The sequence below is a fragment of the Mytilus galloprovincialis genome, chromosome 6 (assembly GCF_965363235.1).
Source record: "Mytilus galloprovincialis chromosome 6, xbMytGall1.hap1.1, whole genome shotgun sequence".
Taxonomy (NCBI): domain Eukaryota; kingdom Metazoa; phylum Mollusca; class Bivalvia; order Mytilida; family Mytilidae; genus Mytilus; species Mytilus galloprovincialis.
Genome location: NC_134843.1, coordinates 42,629,658 through 42,653,075, shown reverse-complemented (window position 1 = coordinate 42,653,075; position 23,418 = coordinate 42,629,658). Strand labels below are relative to the sequence as shown.

The window sequence follows — 23,418 nt, the reverse complement described above, 5'->3', positions numbered from 1 at the left end:
CAGTAACCCGAACTTTAAAAATTTGAACACTTATTAGATTGATGGCCAAACGCATTAAAGGCACATACAACATGGAAATATATCTAAAAATAGAACAGGTTTTTCCGAATTGGTCACGTGGTTTTACCTCATCAAGTAATGGGATAACCACATCAAAGAGTGACATGACCACATCAAAGAAAGACAAGACCACATCAAATAATGAAAAAAACACATCAAGTAGTGTAAAATTTTGGAACAACATTACGTAATGTTAAAACCATATAAAGAATTGACAAATCATCATTACGAAATAACAAAATCACATCATGTAATGAAACAATTATATTACGTTAAGTCAAATACACAACAAGTAATGTTAAAACCACATTGACTATTGACACAACCATATTAAATAATGGTGAAACCACATCGAGTAATGACAAAACTTTATTGAGTAATAACAAAACTGTATCAAGTCAATACGAAACCATATCGTGTAATATCAAAATATCATTAAGTAATGACTATTCCATATTGAGTTATATTAAAACATCATTGCGTAATGTCAAAACCATATCAAATAAAGACAAACTATTATTAAGTAATGATAAAACAACATAAAGTAATATCAGAGTTCCACATAAGACAGCTATGGCGTTCCATTTTTTTACTCTTAACAACAACCATAAAACCCTATTTCGCGTATCCAACATAAACGAAAAGAACTAGCTGAGAAATTTATTTTTGTATGGCTGATAAAGCTGCTAATAATATCATTTTTGTTTGACGCAAATTTTATATTGAGGTTCTGCAAAAGGAAATCACGAGTTTACCAATATTCCAACTGACTTCATTTTCAGAAAACGACATCTGTAACAAACATAAGCTTTTAGCTTCTTCGTTACAAGCAGAACCAAATACAATGAAAGTCCCAACTATGTACTGGCTTCCGAAGGTACACAAAACACCTTACAAATATAGATTTATTTCGTCTTCAAGCCATTGTTCCACTTCTAAATTGTCTATTCTACTTACCAGTACACTTAGTACAATCAAAAACCTGATAATGAATTGTCCAAATAAGGCCTTTGAAAATAGTGAAATGAATGACTTTTGGATGTCAAAAACCTGTTGGAAGTACTTGATAGTACATGCATATATTGGTGATTTTGAATCTGTTCAAAGTTTTGATTTTTATACCCTATATACCACTTTGCCTCATATTCTTTTTAAGAAAAAAATCACACACCTAATAAAGTGGGCATTTAAAAAGTCAGAATGCGAATATATATGTTTAAACTCTTTTAGGTAATTTTTTAGCAGCAATAAATAAAATAACTATGTCAATTGGACATGCTTTGATACTATATCTGCGCTTGATTTTTTACTTGATAACATTTTTGTTCGCTTTGGAGATTCCGTATATCGTCAAGTTATTGGAATTCCAATTGGGACTAATTGTGCACCACTTATTGCGAACCTATTTTTGTATTGTTATGAGTTACAATGTTAGACTAAAATCAGCAAAGACCCATCGAAACAACATTTGATACAAAAAAAAAATACAATACTTTTAAATATTTGGATGATATATTGGCTCTCAATAATGACGACTTTAGTATGTATACTATAGAAATGTATCCTGTTGAACTTACTTTAAATAAAGCTAATACTAACAATGACCATTGCCCTTTCCTCGATCTTGATATCTATATCATTAACTGGAAATAGTTATCAAAGGTACCAGGATTATAATTTAGTACGCCAGACGCGCGTTTCGTCTACATAAGACTCATCAGTGACGCTCATATCGAAATAGTTATAAACCAAACAAATACAAAGTTGAAGAGCATTGAGGATCCAAAATTCCAAAATATTGTGCCAAATACGGCTAAGGTAATCTATGCCTGGGATAAGAAAATCCTTAGTTTTTCGAAAAATTCAAAGTTTTGTAAACAGGAAATTTATAAAAATGACCACATAATTGATATTCATGTCAACACCGAAGTGCTGACTACTGGGCTGGTGATACCCTCGGGGACGAAACGCTTAGTACAAAAATTTATGATAAAAGAGATGACTTTTCTTTCATGTCCTATCGTTAATTATCCGTTTTTAGATGGTGACGTTCCCTTGTCACCATCTTATGGTGTTCATATATCTAAATTTGTACGATTCGTTTGTGTATGTAACAACGTATCAGATTTTAGCGAGAAAAATTTATGAATTACTGAAAAATTATTACACCAGGGTTTTCGATATCATAAACTAGTCAAAACATTTACTAAATTTTATCTTTTGTATTAGGAAATCATTCGTAAATATAACTTACAATGCAGACACATTATACGTACGGGTATTTCACATCCAATCTTTTATGGTAATATTCTTTACAAAGCACAAAAATGTCAGTATTTATCTCAAAAGCTAACACAAGCTTTAAACAGACTTATTAAGAAGTGATATAGTTACGACACTGTTGTCAGGTCATTAAAGATTGCATATTTTGGCTTTAATATTGATTCACTTATAGGGTCTTTGCATCGGAATTAGACACTTTTATTCTAAAACCAATTGTTGGCATGACACGGGTTATATTGTTCTCATATATTTCATGATGGTATAAAACTTAACCCCTAGCATGAGGGATTGTGCCTGATATTCATATGATGAAGAAATAATCTTTCAATCAGTTTAATTGAGGTCTGGAGCTGGCATGTCAGTAACTGCTAGTAGTCTGTTGTTATTTATGTAATATTTTCATTTTGTTTGTTTTCTTTTGTTTCATATTCTGACATCCGACTCATACTTCTCTTACACTGAGTTTTACTGTGCGTATTGTTGTGGTTTGTTTTTTCTACATTGGCTAGAAGTATAGGGGAGAGTTGATATCTCAAAAAACATGTTTAACCCCGCCTCAATTTTGCGCCAGTGCCAAGTCAGGAGCCTCTGGCCTTTGTTAGTCTTGTACGAATTTTAATTTTAGTTTCTTGTGTATAATTCGAAGTTTAGTATGATTTCTATTATCACTGAACTAGTATACATATTTGTTAAGGGGCCAGCTGATAGACGCCTCCGGGTGCAGGAGTTTCTCGCTGCATTTGAGACCCATTGGTGGCCTTCGGCTGTTGTCTGCTCTATGGTTGGGTTGTTGTCTCTTTGACACTTTCCCCATTTCCATTCTCAATTTTAATTGCTAAATATTTCTGTACATATTGTTATTGGAAGGATTCATTCGAAAGTTGAAATGTAGTCATTTTAAATTGCTAAAACAACGGAACAGAAAATATCATTTTCCATTAAAAATCTGTAACAAACGTTTTTATTTCAACTTACCAATTGGTATCTTCCAGTTTCTCAGCAAACACATACCAATTACTCTATCGTATGCAGTTTTCATATTTCACAGTACGCTCTCGTATATTCACACTGACAGGGGAGTGATCCTTACACCAACATTTGTACTCAGAGTATGAGGAAGAACGACTAAATCGACACTTCACAAGTAGTCACCATCACCAATTGGTCGATCGATACGATGTGTCGGTGTCTTAACTCACTTGCAACATTATTTGTCGATCTTATTCTTAAGATACTAATATAGTTGTTTGATCTACAATCTAACCGGTTGTGCCCTATAACCGATTTTTACATTTTGATTGAGTTTAAATTCGAATGGCGGGTGGTGAATGTATAACGCTTGCACTGTCGACAAAACCCGGTTTTGCTGAAGTTGGTGATTTCCAGGGTTTATGTTTCTTCTCTTGATTTGTCTTTTTGAATCGATTTATGATATTCGAACATCACTAAAATTATGTCGCTTATTGACATCGATTTTACGATGGTTACGTGTTTTTCAATCATGAACTTATTGTTCTTCGTCTATTTTATAATTCGTATTCTCAAGCACGTTTAATGTTCTTTTTAGACGGTTTGAGAATTTCTTTTTTCAAATAATGTTCACTGAAATTGTGTCATAATTTATTACGAGCTCATAGTTGAATACCTTTACCAAGTCAGGTATCCAGACGACCAAAATGGAGAACTTTCCTTTTAATGCAAATGTCTGAAATGAAGAATTAGACAAACCGGCATACGAATCAACGTTCAGTCTGCTAGATGCAAATATTGAGAGATATTCGGATAAATTGCAATATCTAACATTGTTCGGGAAATAATTTGTCGCTATAAACTATTTATACTGAAAACCATGAAGCTAAATTTCAGTTATCTCTCTTTGAATCAGATACTATTCTAATATATCAAACATGAATCGTCACTTAAAATAGATTAAATTACTTATTTATTATGATGTTTCAAAAATATCAATTTGAAACAGAACCTTATCTTAACCTAGTGTGTCCATTTGTCCCTAAAGTCTTCTAATTAAACATCTCCTAAATGGTAATGAAATAAAAGCTTAAGCTATTCTGACATCCATATAGTCATGTTGGATTGAATAAAAAAAAAATCCAATGACAGCCCAAATTTTCATTTGCCGTCCTACATCGTGATCAGCTCACGTTGTATTCATTGGTAACTTATCATCGTAGTGCATGCATAATATATATTGACAAACGATCATGAACGCTCTGCACGAATAAAATGTATTAAGTGTTATTTCATTCATTAGCATACCACCATAAATTATTTTGACCATGATGACTTATCTAGATCTGACTTAATATTTTTAAAAGACCTATTCAGCGCATCCTGCAATTCTCAGCCGTCAGGATGTTACTTATTGCTGTCTGACCTAACTGTTATGAGCTCTCCATTGTTCTTTGTAATAAAGGAAGGGTTTTATTGTCAGATTATTTAAAACCTCTTACTGGTTATTGCAAATTGAGGTTATCGCTGTATATTGCGATGTGCATGAAAAATATTGCAGTAAACTACCTAGTGTTGCCTATTTGACAAAATGGAAAAAATAACTAGTATTTATGAATCAGTTATGGTCAGTTAAATTAATTTTATTGAAAACCTAATCATAATTAATTGGAATATTTGATTTATAATTCTAATGCAAGTCGTCTGTAACGATAATTTTCATTGGACATTGACAAATGTTTTTAAGGGTTAGATTCCACGTCCTATCAGTCCGTAACTAAGCAAGCCATCTTTTTGAATTCGTGTATTTTTTCAAAAATAAACAAGAAAGTCACACTTTGTGACTCAAAATATTCATTTTGTAAATATTTAAATAATTCAGAATCGAACGAAAAGTATGAATACTGTTTATGCTTGACATCGATCGTGAGTATACATTTGACGTCACATTGTTCAGATACCAAAGACGATGCAAAACTTGGCGGACTTTTTCATTCAAAGCATTTTTAGCCAAAAATTTTCTTAAATGATTTTTTTTAATACTGTGGATTCATTTATTTTCGACGATATCAATTTTCGTGAATTGCTGAAAACTTCAGTTTCGTGGATATTTGATTTTGTTGTTCTGCCAATCTCTGTATACAGAGACTATTGAACATATGTTATTTGTTAAATATTTGAATTCGTGGTTCACCTGTACCCACGAAACCCACGAAAATTGGTGTCAAACAAATAATTATGAATCCACAGTATGTGGCATTATAATGGAGATAACTGTAATGCGTTTTAAAGTCATATGGAACTTCAAATTAAGTTGTTGCATCTGTTTTTTATTACTAAATGGCTAATTTTTATCTTAAAACGTATATACATAAACTTTTTTCTGAAGAAAATTCTTTAATTTGTCCAAATTTATTAAAAAAAAATTATTTGTTTGATTCAGACCTACAATTTGCCGACATTTTTTCCGTATGCAGTTACCTCAGCGTGACCTTTCTCGTAAAAATCTGGAAATCACAATAAGTGCGAAAGGAGAAATCAAATTCGCAGAAAGAGTCAACAAACGTTAACATCGCTCTGTCATCCAAATAAACTGTCTATATATTAGTGTACATGTTATACACGTGCTTACCTGTTTGTTGGTTTTAAGGTAAATATTATATCTTGCAGATCCTCTGTTCTTGTCTGTCGGAAAGGATGATAATTTTACTAACAATTGCGACACATCAAATTTCAATCTTATCACATACGTATTGTGACAACTTTACGACATATTTTCCCCATCAGATAACCTGTGGTAATGAAGAACTTAAACCAAAAAATTATAAATACTTCGTCTCAAATTTAACCAAACCACGTTAAAACAGAAAATTTGTGTTAGAAAGTGTTTGCTCTACCTTCGGCGCGATTTCAACCCCTGCATCTGAAACATCGGGGCAACACTGCATGCTCTGTGTTCAGTTATATATATATATATATTATAAAATAACCAGAATATTTTATGGTCAAATCAAAATTCATAATCGAAAATAAAAAAAAGGCAAAAAAACAGTTTACGAATCACTACACATAAAACAGAAGGCAGTAGCGAAATACAAACTCTGAAAAACAGGGTTATCTCGAGTGCTTATGAATGGTTGGCGCACTACTCGACTAGTTACACCTGTCGGGTTGCTCATTAGTATAAAAATTAATGATGTTACATATTGTGATTGTTAATCGAGTTTGTTCTACTATATTTTCGAACATAATCCATATTCTTAACTTGCGCTCGTTGACAAGCGTATTTCAAAATTTAATGATAAACATAAACACGTCGTTAAAATTGACAAAAATCTCACAGGAATCAGAAAACATACGACCAATTGAATTCCCTTTTTACTGCATTAAATTTCTTTTAAATCTTGAAATACATGAACAATGTATCTTGATGTAAAAAATATCATAATCAACAAATCATTGGGCATTGTATAACCTTAATATCTTGGTGCTTTTGTTCTATTTAATAATAGTACTTGCAAAAAAGAAATTTGTTTTACAGTTTAATGTATTTAGTTTAATTAAAAGTTTCCGATCAAAACACCTGAAAACAGATTATACGGTTCTGAGGCCATCAACTTCTTCCCTTCTGTTCCTTTTGTATAAACTTCATCTCCTTTCTCGAGACTAAGGTAAACAGTATTCGATGCAACTTCGTGTCTGCCTCCTCCGTGTACAGCCTGGTAACCTCAGCATTATTCTTATAAAGAGACATATAAACAGTGTTACTATGAAATCCCATCAAACTAAAGGTAAAGCTGTACACACCCGGAACTGGTGCACGGAAAATACCAGACCTAGCACTGTATGCTTTTCCGACATTCGTGACAACCTTGTCGTAAATTATCGGGCCATTCGGTAAAGCATCTCCATTTGTTGTTATGACCGTGAAGGCCGCATATTCTTCCTCTACTTTAATATCTGTTAAACGAAATATAACATCGTCTTTTTAATGTTTTACAAAAGATATCGGTCGACTATTCAAAAAGTCTGTTATGTACCTTTTAACAGATACATACAAAAAGTGAAACGAAACGAAATGAAAATGACATCAATGTCACAAAAATTGGTTTCACTCTCTTGGAGTTAAATCTGACTACGTGTCAACACTATAATAATGCTTTATTCAATTGTTTAGGGATCCTTATACGGTACTGACATGATTTAAAAACACACCTTAGTAAAAATTGTACTATTATATACAGATGTATTAACTCTTAAGAGACAAAGGTTTAAACTCCATCAGGAAAAACTGACCTTTGATGGATTTGACCATCACTTGGATATCCATTATAGTTTGTTAGCTCTTTATCTGTTTCAGTTCTTATACATAATTGGCTTTCAAACTGTCGGCAAAAATATTCAGAAACCAAACTTTCCACTACCTTAACAATAGATTTACATATAGCTCTTCAAATGTATCGGTTCTTATATACATCATTGGGTTTCAACTGTTGGGCTTTGTGTAGCGTTCCTGGTGTATGTAAACCAGAAAAACGCTACGGACGCAAGAAACAATGTGTTGTTTTCATTTTTCTAAACAAAATCGTCGTCTCTAATTATTTTAAAAATCATATAGGGTAAGGCATCTCTATTGCATAACGATTGGATTAGACTAACAGGCAAAACAACGGTCATGAGTGAAAGAAAATGTTTTTTTTTTACCTAAGCAAATATGTCACTCTTAATACTACAGACAATCGTTAAGCGTGAAAGCTTAATTTAAAGTTAAATTGTAATACCTATTCTGTAAACTCTAGTATAAAAAAATATCATTTCGTAGTTTCATCAAAATATATGTAAGATTTTGGATCAAATCCAAAACAATTGATTGTTGACATATTTTTAACATTTACTTACCAATTAAATCACATGATGATTTACAGCAGCCCCCATTTAATTCGGTGCCTCCACAATCTCTTGCATGAGTAAAAGCAAAAGAAATAAATATAAAGAATAAAACTCTGACAGACATAGTGATAAAATAAAAAATCACAAAGCTATGAAAATATATGCAAGTGTATGCATGTTAATACAATGTAGTGCGATAACAGATTAGAATTCTAACTAATTTTATCGGTGGACACTTCTTGAAACATCCGATAAATATATTGTACCAATATGATCACGTGTATTTTTCTTTATTGAAAGTAATATAATAATTTGATTTTTTTTTTTTTTTTTTTTGCATTTAGTCAGTAAAACATGTTTATATTGTTTATTTGCGTTACGTATTATGGGTTGGATTATATATTACTTTGAGTTGCATGTAAGTGTTGCTCTCCACATGTTGTACTTCATTCAAACTCTGAAACGATTGCAATTTGGATAATAAAACCAGACTGCTTCACTGGTCATAAATTAACATAAACTGCTATAGAAAACTACAGTAAAGTCATCCCAGTGCAAGGTGATAAAAAAGTATATTAACAACCCTATAAGACCTTAAATACTCTTCATTACTATAATAAATATTGCTATACGTATTATTATAAAAGGATTCATTCGAAAATTGAAAAGAAGTCATTTTAAACTGCTAAAAAACGGAACAGAAAATATCATTTTCCATTAAATCTGTAACAAACGTTTTCATTTAACATACCAATTGGATTCTTTTAGTTTACTCTAACGTATGGAGTTTTCATATTTTGCTCTTGTATATTCACACTTACAGGAATGTGTTCCTTACACACACTTTTGTACTCAGAGTATGAGGAAAACTGACTGAAATCGACGCAACACAAGTAGTCACCACCAAGAATTGGTCGATCGGTGGATTAAATCATTTGCAACATTATTTCTCGGTCTAAGGTCTTTAGATAACAGTATAGTTGTTTGGTCTACGATTTAACCGGTTGTGACATTTTGAGTGAGGGTAAATTAGCATGGCTGATTGTTTGTTCATATCAGGAGACGCTTGAAAAGATGGACGAAAGATACCAGAGGGACAGTCAAACTCATAAATCGAAAATAAACTTCCCCATTTGGAACTCTTGATTTAATAGCTTCTTTGTGAGCAACAATACTCTATCAAGAAAATATGATAGGAAAATACAAGCCCGGGAATATCGTATCAATTATCTACTTAGTACTTGTCAACTGATTGTTCTTCGTCTTATTTATAATTGAAATTCTAGCAAAATTAATTCTCTTTCCAGACAGTTTCAAAATTTCTTTTTACAAATGTTAGTAACTGAAGTTGTGTCATAACTTAATATACGTTATAGAGCTCGAGTTATTTTTTGTTAGTGTTCGTGTTGCTTAGTCTTTAGTTTTCTATGTTGTGTCTTCTGACCTATTATTTGGGTTTTTTTTTATTTTTAGCCATGGCGTTGTCAGTTTTTTTTTTCAATCTATGAGTTTGACTATCCCTCTGGTATCTTTCGTCCCTCTTTTATTGGTCATTGTTGAATAAAACTTCCAAGTCAGGTTTCCAGATGACCAAAATGCAGAATTAGTCAAAACAGCAGATGAATCCACGTTCAGTCTAATAGGGGCAAAAATTGACAGATATTAGGAAAACATTGCAATATTTACTTTGTTCGGTAAAATTGTGTTACGCTGCGATAAGCTGGTTATACTGAAAATCGCAAAGCTTAATTTCAGTTATCTCTCTTTGAATCCTAATATCAGATACTTTTCTAGCATTTTTATTGATAAAATATAATGTGAAATCTTTATTTAAAACTGATATTACTTATGACATTACCTTATTTAAAACTATCAGATAGAAATTTTGGTTATGCATCTTTATTTCTTCAACAAACGGTCAACTGGGATTGATTTAATATGTTGAAGTTCTATGCTTCTTTTAAATTGAGGTAAAGTAAATAGTAAAAACAAAATAAAACCACGAGAGATGCATCTGTTTGTAATTTTAAGGGTGGATTCTATAAATACGTATTTACGTTCAGTCATTTTCCAATGGAAATCCAAATTTCAATGTACCGTCCATCATCTCGATCGACCCACGAGAAACCTATTATCGCAGTGAATTTGTAAGAGATGTCTATCACAGAACATTCATGAAAGCTTCGGACATATGAAACTTATAAAGTGTTGTTTTCGTTTTTAATAGCCTTAATATGTATAATTAACCAGAAAGACTGAACTGACTGAAACATTTATGGACTACCAAAGACATCCAACTCACAATTCAACCGCCGTATTGTCCTTGATTACTGATTACATGCTAATGAGAGAAGTATGTACGTCAAACGAAGAGAAAACTAGTGCGTTAATTGACAAAAAATAAAATATCATACTTGGTTATGGTGGCATTATGTGTTCCTATTATCCATAAAATTGTTCTTTTTATACTTTCTATCAATAGAAAAAAAACCAAAACATTCATATACATACTTCCGATTCATTAGAGATATATCGATTTAGGAACAGAAATGTAAAACAAAAAAAAATGTTTTAAAAGTGATTCAAAATTATCAAAAACAACACTTTTATAAATCCATCGCTCCCGAAGCGCTTTTTCTGATTAAGGAACAGTAAAAAATCGGAGGTCAAGTTGTTAAACCACCTTAACACGTGAAAACTTAAATCAACAAAATATGCTTAAAACGACAAATTCCTTTAATTGTTAATTGTGCCTAACATGTCCGTAAAGAAGCAAAGACTTAAGAGCTGATGATATCGTCGGGGTCTTACAGTACACCAGTAGCGGTATGGATTCAGTGCTAGAAAAATAAAAATAACTCTTTATTTTGTATCGATCGATGTATTTCCTGGATGACACTATTTCAGTAACACTTATACCCATTTGATTGAAAGCCAATGATATACCACATATAAAGTACTATATGAGATAAGGGCCATAAAAGAAAAAAACAAATTCATTCAATGTCAACTTTGTCTTAAGGAGGTAGGACTTTTGTTTTATTACTTATCAATCTATCAGCGAACAATCAATTATAGTTCTGTCTTACCTACATTTCATACTCAAAAGACACAGCATAACAGTAAAAAACGCTTTTAAACTGTTGTATATACTTTATGAGCGATAGGAGACAATACGTAAAGTAGGGAATTGAGATGTTATTTTTTAGAATATAACAATAGAATATGACGTTTAACTGTAAAAATGGTATGGAAATTGACCTATATTTCATCAAGTTGATATACGTTAAAAAAAAAAGAGTTTATAAATTAGTTTCGTCTTAAGTAAAGGCAACAGTAGTATACCTCTGTTCAAAACTCGTAAATCAAGGGACCAAAAACAAAATCGGGGTAACAAACTAAAACTAAGTGCAACGCATTAAATATAAGAGGAGAACAACGACACAACATTAAAATGTAATACATACAAAAACGGACTAAGCATTAGACGAAATCCGATGAGAATAACAAATATAACATCAAAACCAAATGCATGAATTTGGGATAGAAAAGTACCGTGACTTGTCTTATAGTAATGTGAATTCACACTCAAATATAAGAAAAAACAAACGACACAACGGCAACACAACGATAAAATGTAACACACACATAAACGAGCTGTAATATAACAATGGCAATATTCCTGACTTGGTACATGACATTTTTAAAGAAACAAATGGTGGGTTGAACCTGGTTTTGTGGCATGCCAAACCTCGTACTTTAATGGCAATGTTAAATATAACATTAAAATGACAACATAACATTACAGGACTACAATACAAATAAATAGGGGAACATATTAGACAAAGAAACATGAATAATAGCTAACAAAAGGCATCAGGTCTAAAATTAAATTCGCCAGAAGCTCGCCTCGTCCACACAGTGACGCCAAAATTAAGACTCTCCTTTCTTGTTTACAAAAGCTGATTTTTTAGAAATAATAATGATTTTCTTATCCCAGGCATAGATTACCTTAGCCGTATTTGACACTACTTTTTTGCAATTTCGGTCTTAATGCTCTTCAACTTTGTACGTGTTTGGCTTTAACACTTTTTGATCTGAGCGTCACTGATGAGTCTTATGTAGACGAAACTGGCGCATAAAATTATCAGTCTGGTATCTTTGATAACTATTAACACCACTGGCCAGATGCAACGACTTGTGGACGTTTTTTTCCCGAGAGTATCACCAGCCCAGTAGTCAGCAGTTTGGTGTTGACATGAATATCAATTATATGGTTATTTTTATGATATTCCTGTTTACAAATTATAAATCTTTCGAAAAAACTGAGGATTTTCTTATCCCAGGCACAGATAACCATAGCCGTATTTGACATAACTGTTTCGAATTTTGGGTCGTCAATGCTCTTCAACTTTGTACTTCTTTGGCTCTATAAATATTTTGACCTGAGCTTCACTGATGAGTCTTAGGTAGACAAAACGTACGTCTGGTTAAATTATAAGCCTGGTAACTTTGATAACTAATTATAAGATAAAGCAAATGGACCATACTTTCTAGTTAATGTGATTGTTAATTTCATATTTGGTGTTCACTGAATGACAAGCCTGGTATCTTTGATGATTGTTTACAACCACTGGGTAAATTTCAATACCGGTCGACGTTTCTGTCAGCTCTTCTGTGTTTGCATAGGTCTTTTTTCTGTAAATTATTTTAATTTCTTATACAAGTGAGAGGTTTAGCGCTATAAAACCAGGTCCAATCCACTATTTTCTACATTGGAAAATGCCTGTACCAAATCCGGAATATGACAGTTGTTGTCCATTCGTTTGATGTGTTTTATCATTTGATTTTGCCATTTGATAAGGGACATTCCGTTTAACATTTTTCTCGGGGTTCAGCATTTTTTGTGATTTTACTTTTTAATGTATAATAGAATTTAAATATTATTCCAAACACTAACAAGTTTTTATACCAATAGGCAATTGCAAATATAAACGTATCCAGATTTTGACACGTTTATGGGGGAGAATCGTTTGTTTTATAAACTATTCAACTCAGCATTGACTTGGTTCTAACTATTTCATTTCGAGCGTTACAAATAGGTCCTATGTAGGCGGAATGCGCGACTAAAGTTACTAGTCTGGTAGCTTTGATTTTGTTTTTTTCCTTATGTGTGTTATGTGCATAAATAGCAACTTTAACAAAAAACACAGAGGTCAACAGACACCTTATAAAAAAGAATGAAAATGGGTGATATGGCAAATAGGCAACAATTTTTCCAAAGAAAGTTCTAAGCGACTTTGGACAGCCTTATAAACATTTGACTGGATTTCAATTGTTTAAAAACATTTAAACAAAGGCAACAGTAAGTATACCGCTGTTTAAAAGTCATAAATCGAATTAGAGAAAACAGATTCGGGTTATAAACTAAAACTGAGGGAAACACATCAACTATAAGAGGAAAACAATAAAACAACAGAAACACTGAAGTGCATCAAAAACAAACATAAAAACGATCTATTAGTTAACAACTACAATATTCCTGACTTGATACAGGACATTTTACACCTTCCATTCTTCATCTGAATTTTGAGGAATAAGAAGGGCTGATTATATCGAAAGTTAAAATTTAGGACCACAAACAGCAGAGTTTTATACATCATACTGGTATGATAGATAAAGGGAAGAACATATCAAACCAGTTACAATAATAGCGATGAATAATTCAGAGAATCTTTATGAGATGACAGTATTGGTCACCTTTTTATATATTTGAGGTTTCAAAAGCGAATGACATATTTTGACATATCTTTTAACCGCAACTGTTCCTGAACAACTCAATTCGTTTCATTTATCTTTTACGGAATACGTTTTAAATTATGGGGCTGTGCTTCATCTGTTTTCATCGGACTTAATTTTAAGGTGTCAGATTGATAACTGGGAGTTTGACAGCTTGAGTATGATTGTGTGAGCTCTGCTCACATTTTCTTTCAATTAAATGACTGTGATGCCTGGATTAATTCTAAAAGACTTATTATTATAGACTTTTCAAAGTTATAAAAGTTTCTAAATTGGATATTTAAATGAGGAGTAGTAGTTGGATGATATTAAACGGACCGTCTCCATTACATTCTAGTTTGCTTGATGCAAACAGAATGACGTGTAAGGCATTTACGACCAGGAACCTGAAACAAATGAGAAAGTCTTTGTATTTTCAATGAATGTGACACTTGAACAAGATTTCAAATTGCAGTCAGAGTGGAATCAGTGAGTAAAGGATGGAGAGGGCTTTGTAATGAAAAGCTCTTTCACATTCGCACCTGCAGCATTTGTTATCTGTGTTACAAATCAACGATATTCGGAGAAACACGTTAATACACATGTTCACCATAAGCCGACACCGATACCGAAATCAAAAATAGTAGTGAGGTGAATGATAAATGTCCATAATGTTAAATTAACTCAAATCTTTAACTTCATTGTTTTGTTTGAAATTTGAATACACAACATGGAGTATTACTTCAAAAGTATGAATTATTCGAAACACTTAAAATTTTCTTATCCCAAGCATATATTACTTTAATCGTTTTTGGCACAACTTTTTGGAATTTTGGGCCCCAAATGCTCTTCAACTTTATACTTGTTTGTCTTTCTAACTATTTTATTCTGAGCGTTGAGTCTTGTGTAGACGAAACGCGCGTCTTGTGTATCAAACTATAAGCCTGGTGCCTTTGATAATTATGTATTTCAATGTATCAATTCACATGAATCTATTAAAAAAGCAAACTTAAATTCAACCATTTGTGAATACAGTAATACAAGATATATACAATTTAAGATGTTGATGCGATTCATTTATGATGTACATAATTCATGAAGCAGGTATCATCGTAGGGAAACAGTTACACAAAGTTCCACAATATGTGCAATATTGTGCCGACTATACCTATAAAGAGAACCTATTATTTTATGAATTTCTATTCGCCTTATTGAATGGTCTACATTAAATCTTCTTGCATAAATCTTTTCATTGAAACATTTGCGTTGATCGCAGATTTTTGAATTTGATTGCGTAGCTGCCTTTCAGTATATGATGATGCAATATGACGTTCAGATGAATATATGGTATCGCCAAGTTAGGAACAACCACCAGGAAACGGAAATATCTCGTGTGAACCGATCACACCCATCAATGTGTAATTCATTGTGTCGTTGGTGTGATCTAGAAAACAGCTTTGATGTATCTTTATAAATAAAATTGAGAATGTAAATGAGGAATGTGTCAAAGATACAACAACCCGACCGACCAGCGCAGACAACAGCCGAAGGCCTTATTATTTTTATCTATGTCTATTATGACTTGCGTATTATTACAGTGCATATGACAATGTCCACTATAAAACCATGCCTGTTGTTGGTTGGGCGATTTATTCATTGGATGGTGCCATCAATAGATCCAAATACCTCTTCCAATGCTGGCCAATTACCCTTCATAGATTCCCAATCTTCAGCTAAAGGCCATGTAATCATTAATCTGAATGCTTTATGAATAATTTCATGGATAGCTTTATAAATTAAAGTTTTGCTAACATCAAACATCAATGCCATTAGTTCAAATGTAGGGTAACAGCTTAACCAAAATCAGCACCATTAAAAGACTTTTCTTCTTCTTTTAGGTCAACAAGGCTTCAATACTGAAGAATATTTTGCAAGCTCATACGTACCGCTCCTTTATTCCTCTGTCTTATTCTATCAAATTTTTTTTATGTATTTTATTAAATTTGAATCCACATCTTAATGGTATATAGCTTGCATTAGTATATTCAAAATTTTGATACTCATTGAATTTCACTTTGCTTTTTTTGATAGATTCATGTGAATTGTTGAATTGAATTGAACTCCATCTAGTGTTTTCAAATTTCATACAATATAATGGAGTAACAGGGTTTCATTTATTAAACAGTAATAGCATTTACAATTTACCATACTACTATTTTTGGTTTCGGTATCGGTTTCGGTTTCGGTATCTGCTTATGGAAACATGTCTAATAAAATGATTTCTCTCATGGCTTATTTATTTCTCTTCTCATTAGAAATATCTGTTTCCATCTTTTTAGTTAAACATAATTAGATAATAAAGACACAATAACACAAGTGGAAATAGGTAATGTATATTATTTTCATAAATAATGGTATTATACACAACATTCCTCTACAACCGCGGGTCAAAGGTCAACTATTAAACAGAGCTGAAAGACTTAACGGACTTCACACTGAATCCTTCTAACAAGTTGGTCAATTCCTTTGTTTATGACGTCATGGTAAGTGGTCACATGATTGTATGACGTTCAAACGTGTAACTCAACAAAAATGAAACAAACAATTTAAGCTCTTCCTATTAACAAAGTCACGTGACTGATATTCTGTGTATTTGTAAATATCCGATCAAATCTTTCATAACTTCATTCATAACTACTTTGTAAATTTTCTGACTTTCTCAACAAATTTATAAATAAAAGTAATAAATATCTATTATATCATTGAACAAGAAATAAATGTGAATCACAAAAAGACCACATTTTGTGGAAAACAAAATTACATTCAACTGGCACTGTTCTAAAATAAATTAACTAATATAAATAAATACAAACAGAGACGCAAACACGCATCAACCATTTATACCACAATTAAAATCTCAGAATCCCCTAGGAATGAAAAAACATGATCCTCGACTAAAAACTGGAGGTTCCAAAAATCAACATTGGCGCAACTCCATTGTTAGGGGAATGATATAAGGACATGTTGTACAAAATGGTGCTTCTGGTTTGGTACCAGATCAAAAAACAAGATGCTGATAGGTAGACTGGAATTGGCATTTAAGTATCTGATGATTATAAAATTCTCGTATGACTTCCAAAGACAAATTGTCCCAATCTTAACAACTATCTTCGTCTTGTCAGTGGGGTATCATTACTTGTCGTCTCCCTTGTTCACATCCGGGTCCGTAAACACCGCTTCCACGTCATTTCCGCAAGAACATGGCAGTAGTTGGTTCCCATGGTAGCTATGTTAAATGGTCATCAAGACATGATGTTAAAGAACATGGTAGCTAAACTTAGATTTAAAGCGATAACTAACACCAACAATTGGCGATGCTGCACGAAGTCCTGAAAAAAGAAAACAAATCCTTAATGTTATGGCAATTTAATTTACAGATCACTTACATACAAGTCAAGTCCGCGAGATAGTTACACTTACTTAAATCCCAGTATCAGCATATATTTTTTTGGTTGAATAAAAGAGATATTCGAACTGAGCGGCATAACTCAAAATACTTTCTGATCATATCGAGTAAGCTACTGTTTTTTTTAATTTAATACATTAATATAGGAAGATGTGGTATAAGTGCCAATGCGACAACTCTCCATCCTAGTCACATTTATAAGAGTAATCCATTAGAGGTCAAGGTAAGGCCTTCAACACGGAACCTTGACTCACACCGAACAATAAGCTATAAAGGGCCCTAAAAAATTACTAGAGTAAAACCATTCAAACGGGATAACCAACAGTCTAATCTGAAGAAAAAACGAGAAACGCTTATGAACCACACCAACAAACGATAACTACTGAACATCAAATTCTTTACTTAGGACAGGTGCTAACAATTGCACAAATTTTTTGCCGTATATAAACTTATATTAGGATAATAGATATAGGAAGATGTGGTGTGAGTGCCAAGAAGACAACTCTCCATCCAAATAACAATTTAAAAAAGTAAACCATTATAGGTCAATGTACGGCCTTCAACACGGAGCCTTAGCTCACACCGAACAACAAGCTATAAAGGGCCCCAAAGTTACTAGTGTAAAACCATTCAAACGGGAAAACCAACGGTCTAATCCTTTAAATTTAAACCAAGAGATTAATAGAAAATATTGACAGCCAAAGTCACTCTTTTTTTAAATGTATATATGAAGAAAACAGAACATGGTCAAAAGAGAAATTCAAAAAGCTTAAATGTTTGTCTTGTCTAAGCGAAATGTCTGTATTGTTTTGTTACAAAGCACAACTTCAACTACCTCAAATTATCAAAGGATACCAAGATTAAATGCTTCAAATGAGTACGTATTGTAATGTCCTGAAATGGCATCTTTCATAAAAGAAATTATTCACAATGAAAATATTTTCTTTTTTATGTATTTTTCTTTCAAAATTTTTATCTTCCTCAAATCAATGGGTCTTAAAATATACAAAGCCCAAAGCCAATGAACGAATTCAGTAACCGACACATTCTTAATCAGCAGATGGGGTTGACATCAAATATGAGTTTTGAACATTTGAACTTATAAAAAATTGCATGTCATGATAATATATGACAACAAATCATCAAATTCAAATATCATCAAATATTATTTGGAATCCATTGATTTCAAAAGAAAAGTTACAAAAAGTATAAACCAAAAATTATCACTTATAATTATCCCCATAGATTTTCTGTTCTCTTTGTCAAAAAGAACAAATTAACAACCAATCAACTGTTATAAGTTTACAAATTCATATGTACTTTTCCAGCTGCTGTTTTGCTTTGATTATTTTTTTTCTATTAAAAACTACGGAACAAGGCGAAAAATATCTAAGGGTTTGGCGATTTCTTCAAAGGAAATTAAGAAACGAATCATGTTCACTTCGACTATAAACTAATATAATATTATAGTACCTTTAAATAACAAACTTTTAAAACAAATGACTTTCAAAAGGGAGAATATTGGTACAACTACATGATGATAAAGAGATAACGGACCTAACCAACCCTTGTCCCTTGTAATATTTCTCATATCTGAAAAGTGGATTGTGAAATTTTCTCGACTTCGAGAGCAATGGGTAATCACTTCTGCCGTAACCTCCATCACGGTTGTTTTTTTATGTCCTTGTTTTTGTTATTAGTTTGTTCGTTTGTTTTGTTGATATGAAGACAAAAAGAAACAATTCGCAGTCCTTAAATTATTATGTCCTCAAATTTATTCTTTTAATTTATTCTACCTTGCTTTGTATTTGCGAAGAGATACACACATACGAGGGCGCCAATTTTGGAAAAAAATCTTATGTTCTCTAGCTCTTGTTCAATCAATGAATTAGTTTTGTCTCAAGCATGTCATTCAATTCTTGTTAGTGGTTACCTTTTTTAACGCATTCTTTCATACCATATTTACAGTTAAAGTCAGGTCATGAACATATGACTACGATTATGGATTAGACATAACTTCAATTGGATTTATAATTAATCATTGTTAACTTGGATCTTGTCTTTAGAACCCCTCTATTATCTTATGAAATCTTTTATCAGTATTCGTGTATAAGCTTCTGGTAACCACCAAATAGTTACAATAAAAGACTTGGAATAAAGACTCTAGCGAAAATATCAACCAGACCAAATGTATACTGCATATATTGATTTCATCCCATGATGAGAAGGTTTTATTAATATAGGTATGTATATGTTCTGTTATCTCATATTCTATATATCTAGATTATGTTAATCACAAATTGATTCGCGTACATAGGAAGATAAAGAATGATTTAAGTCAAAATTGCCCTTATTGATTTAAAACTTAACAGGCGGTAGAAAGTCAAACTACAGCAACCGAAAATGTTAAATTACCTTAAGATCACCAAGGATCACTCCTACATCACCCTGTCTTCGTCTTTCAGCTAATTCCTGAAGACGACGTAATTCATCTCGACGTGCGGTGCCAAGTTGATAAGCTTCTTCCCTGGACATAGGTTTGATTTCATTTGTCGTCTGCACAGTATGGATATCGGGAAGACTGCCATGTTTTCCAGATCTAAGCTGTCTTTCGCTTTCTATTAGGTACGCATTTTGAAGATTTCCTCGTGATGCACTTGGATTTATTTTGTTCTGAATTCCTTTGATTCGCTTCCTAATACCGTTTTCTATCACATAAGCTTCCGGATTTTTTCCAGCAATGTTATCACTGCTGACTGCAGTATGGTTCTCACGGACAGTTTGTTTGGCGTCATCATCTTCTTTTACAATGCAAGGCATAGTTCTTCTCCGTTGCAGAGATTTATTTTTAGCATCTTCGTCCATTGATTCGGACACACCAGAATCTGGCGAAGGATCTCCTATATGATTGGCTCGGTATTTATCGTCTAATAAATCCCGGCCTAATCCACTGTCGTCTTTCTGAGCAGAATATTGATCAAAATGATCATTTAAAATAGTGGAATTAAAAATTTCACTAATTCCTCGACCACGTCGGGATCCGGCAAGAAAGCTATAACGTCTAATTTTCAATGATGGACTACGGTTTCGCGGTGAATGATTTGGTATGTTTATGTTATCTTTACTACTGCTGCTAGTACTCAATGGATTAGGAGAAAGAAGGCTCAAAGAATTTAAATGATTTTGTTCCGAATGTGGATGATGAACAGGGCTGTCTTCCGGCGAAGAAAGTAGACCTCCAGATAGCGTGGAATCGATGTGATCTTCATCGACCTGTCCTTTTCTAACAAGCATGGACTGTGATCGACCATGAGGATTGTGATTTGATATTCCTTTCAGATGACTGAAATCGTATTCCTCATTTCCTGCTCCGCCATTTTCCTCCATTTTTTTCTTTATAATATCTGTTCCTAAAACACACAAGTTAAAAGTAAAAATATGAATGATTAAATTTGCACAAATACGTTTCGTCAATGGTCAGTAGATAATTCCAATTTTTTTTTTTAATTATTTTTTAGACCATTTTTCTCTAATCTTTATTCATTTCCGTCATTATTGTCTTTTTCTTCATTATTTAACATCCCAATATTCTGGGTTTTTTATACCAATTTTTCTCTATTCTTTATAATTTTTTTTTTCATTATATATATTCACAGTCTTCGCCCATTATAAACCCGAACCAGATAACTCCTTCATAAGATCCTTACACGTACTGGACACATCACATAGTTTTGTTCGATTTCGAAAACTGTGCATAGAGTGTTGTAATGATGATAACCATGATACAAAGTTAACATAGAGAGCGGACACAAAAATCGACATAAACTATCAGAATTTTTATGTTTTCTGCAAGTCAAGAATTAGTTTTGTTACCGAAGAAAAAGGCGTATTTTTATGTTTTTTCAAAATCCTTCCCAAATAAATAAGGTTATTTACTCATTGGCCGAAAAGGAGAAACCGCTAATAGCTGTCTCAAATTGTGAATTAAATCGGTACTTATAAGATATTTAACATGTATATTTGTAATTAATTATTATCTATAGTTTAGGAAATTGAACAACTTCGGTATCAACAATCACCATATGGCATGGTCAAACCTGATAAAATTTGGCTGTTATCATTTCTGTTGATTTCGAAGCACGGATAATGTTAGCATTCTTAACAAGTTATCATTCATTGGGTCACTAAGACATGTTCGAGTTAACCCTATGTCGATGCCTGTTTGTCGTTAAAGAAAAGATATAATGTGGTATTGCCTGCTGTTTTGTTTTTCTCAGCTAGTATAGTTTATACCACTTAAAATCGAGTTAACTTTTGTTATTTCGAGTTGCATAACTAGTATTGTATTGCACTGTATTGTATTAATTGTTGTTTATTTTGCTTAATTCTAATGAGTGTAATTTTGCAATACTGATTTATTAAAACGATTCATGTAATACAGCTTTTATAATAAAAAGAAGGTATTATACAAATTCAAATATGTATTGTCTTGAATTAAATACTAGTAATATGTTTAAGACTATTATAACCATCATTTGGCCTTTGACTTGTGGACCATGTGATGTAATAGTGAGATCAAACACGCATGTCATCTTCGATATTTATTTAATCTACAAAATACACTCATTTTATATTGAGTTTTTTAAATTTATATATGATTAGCAGCCTTTTCAAAAATAATGTTGTTATAATGAACGGCATATGCTATGAAATATTGTTTATGTAAGCCTTATGCTCATACCTGAATGTGCTTATAAAATCTAAATAAAAGGGGAATGTTTTTCATAACATTTGATAGAGGATAACTTTAGTAAGAGAACGGTTAACGAAAAGTTTAGTATTTTTTTCCATTTGTCTCTAGAACTTGTAAAGTGACACCATCAAAATTCAAACTTGATCTGTATTTTGTGGTAAGTGGCATTGAATTTAAGTTTCGTAACATTTGATTGAGGCAAATTATCTTGTGAGAACGGAAACGAAAAAATCAGCAATTTTTCCATTTTTAAAGGGACATAACTGTAGAACAGTAAAAGTGGCACAACCAAAATTCAAACTTGAGCTGTATTTTGTGGTAATAAGCATTGAGTTTAAGTTTCATAACATTTGATTGAGGCAAATTAAATTGTGGGAACGGAAACGAAAAATTCAGCATTTTTTTCCATTTGTAAGGGGACATAACTCTAGAACAGTTAAAGTGACGCCACCAAATTTCAACCTGATCTGTGTTTTGAGGTAATAAGTATTTTGTTCAAGTTTCAGAACATTTGGTTAAGGCAAACTTAAGTTAGAGAACGGACGCACACTTAGGGACGTACGGATCTAATTACGTATGGACGGAGAAGGGTAAAACTTAATGCCTCCTCCGGTTCGTCAGGGCCATAAAAATCTATGTTGTATTTTAACTTTAAAGTTTGAAAACAGTGAACGAGTTTTCGTGTAACAGTGATTCAACATGGAATTACAAGTAAAATGCATATGCAACTGTCGATAAATAACAAAACTTCCAATTCTGACAAAGTGTAGTACTACTTCAAAGCTTTGAAGGTGCAACTTCCAATTTTGACAAAGTGTAGTACTACTTCAAAGCTTTGAAAGTGCAAATAACTTGTGACTAACGATCTCTAGTGGTAAAAAATGATGTTTGTCGTCGCACCTGTGGGTTTTAATTTGAAAAGATTTGTTTTATGTTTATTAATTTTAAAACTATCTAACGTTGAGGAGTAAACAAGGTTAATCTAGGATCAATATGAACCTCAAAGTAAATCAAGTACACTTTTCTATTTCTAAGGTTATTGCAAAAGTACAAATTTCGGACTGATATGATTTCCAAAATGGTATGTTTATGAATTTGGGAATTATTTAGAAAATAAAGTTTTAACTCTCTCACAAAAAGGTGACTAAAGAAAGACTTGGTTATTGTTATGTCCTTTTCGGTCATATAGCTCTGCAACTGCTTCGGTTTTTATACCTCT

The 23,418-nt window shown here is 32.4% G+C and overlaps 1 protein-coding gene and 1 pseudogene across 4 annotated transcripts in view; both read right to left on the bottom strand.

The window, feature by feature from the left end:
* Nucleotides 1-6,672: 6,672 nt before the first annotated feature.
* LOC143079626 (complement C1q tumor necrosis factor-related protein 3-like) lies at nucleotides 6,673-8,391 on the bottom strand (annotated as a pseudogene).
* A 7,966-nt stretch (nucleotides 8,392-16,357) lies between these two features.
* LOC143079625 (junctophilin-1-like) overlaps nucleotides 16,358-23,418 on the bottom strand; it is a 49,318-nt gene continuing 42,257 nt past the window's right edge. For all 4 annotated transcript variants that reach the window (XM_076255064.1, XM_076255067.1, XM_076255066.1 and 1 more), the window contains 2 exons: nucleotides 19,862-20,856; nucleotides 16,358-17,369 (listed from right to left, as the gene is read on the bottom strand). In XM_076255064.1, coding sequence (XP_076111179.1) covers nucleotides 17,283-17,369; nucleotides 19,862-20,856 — 1,082 coding nt within the window. In that variant the 3' untranslated portion in view covers nucleotides 16,358-17,282. The remainder of the gene's footprint in view (nucleotides 17,370-19,861; nucleotides 20,857-23,418) is intronic.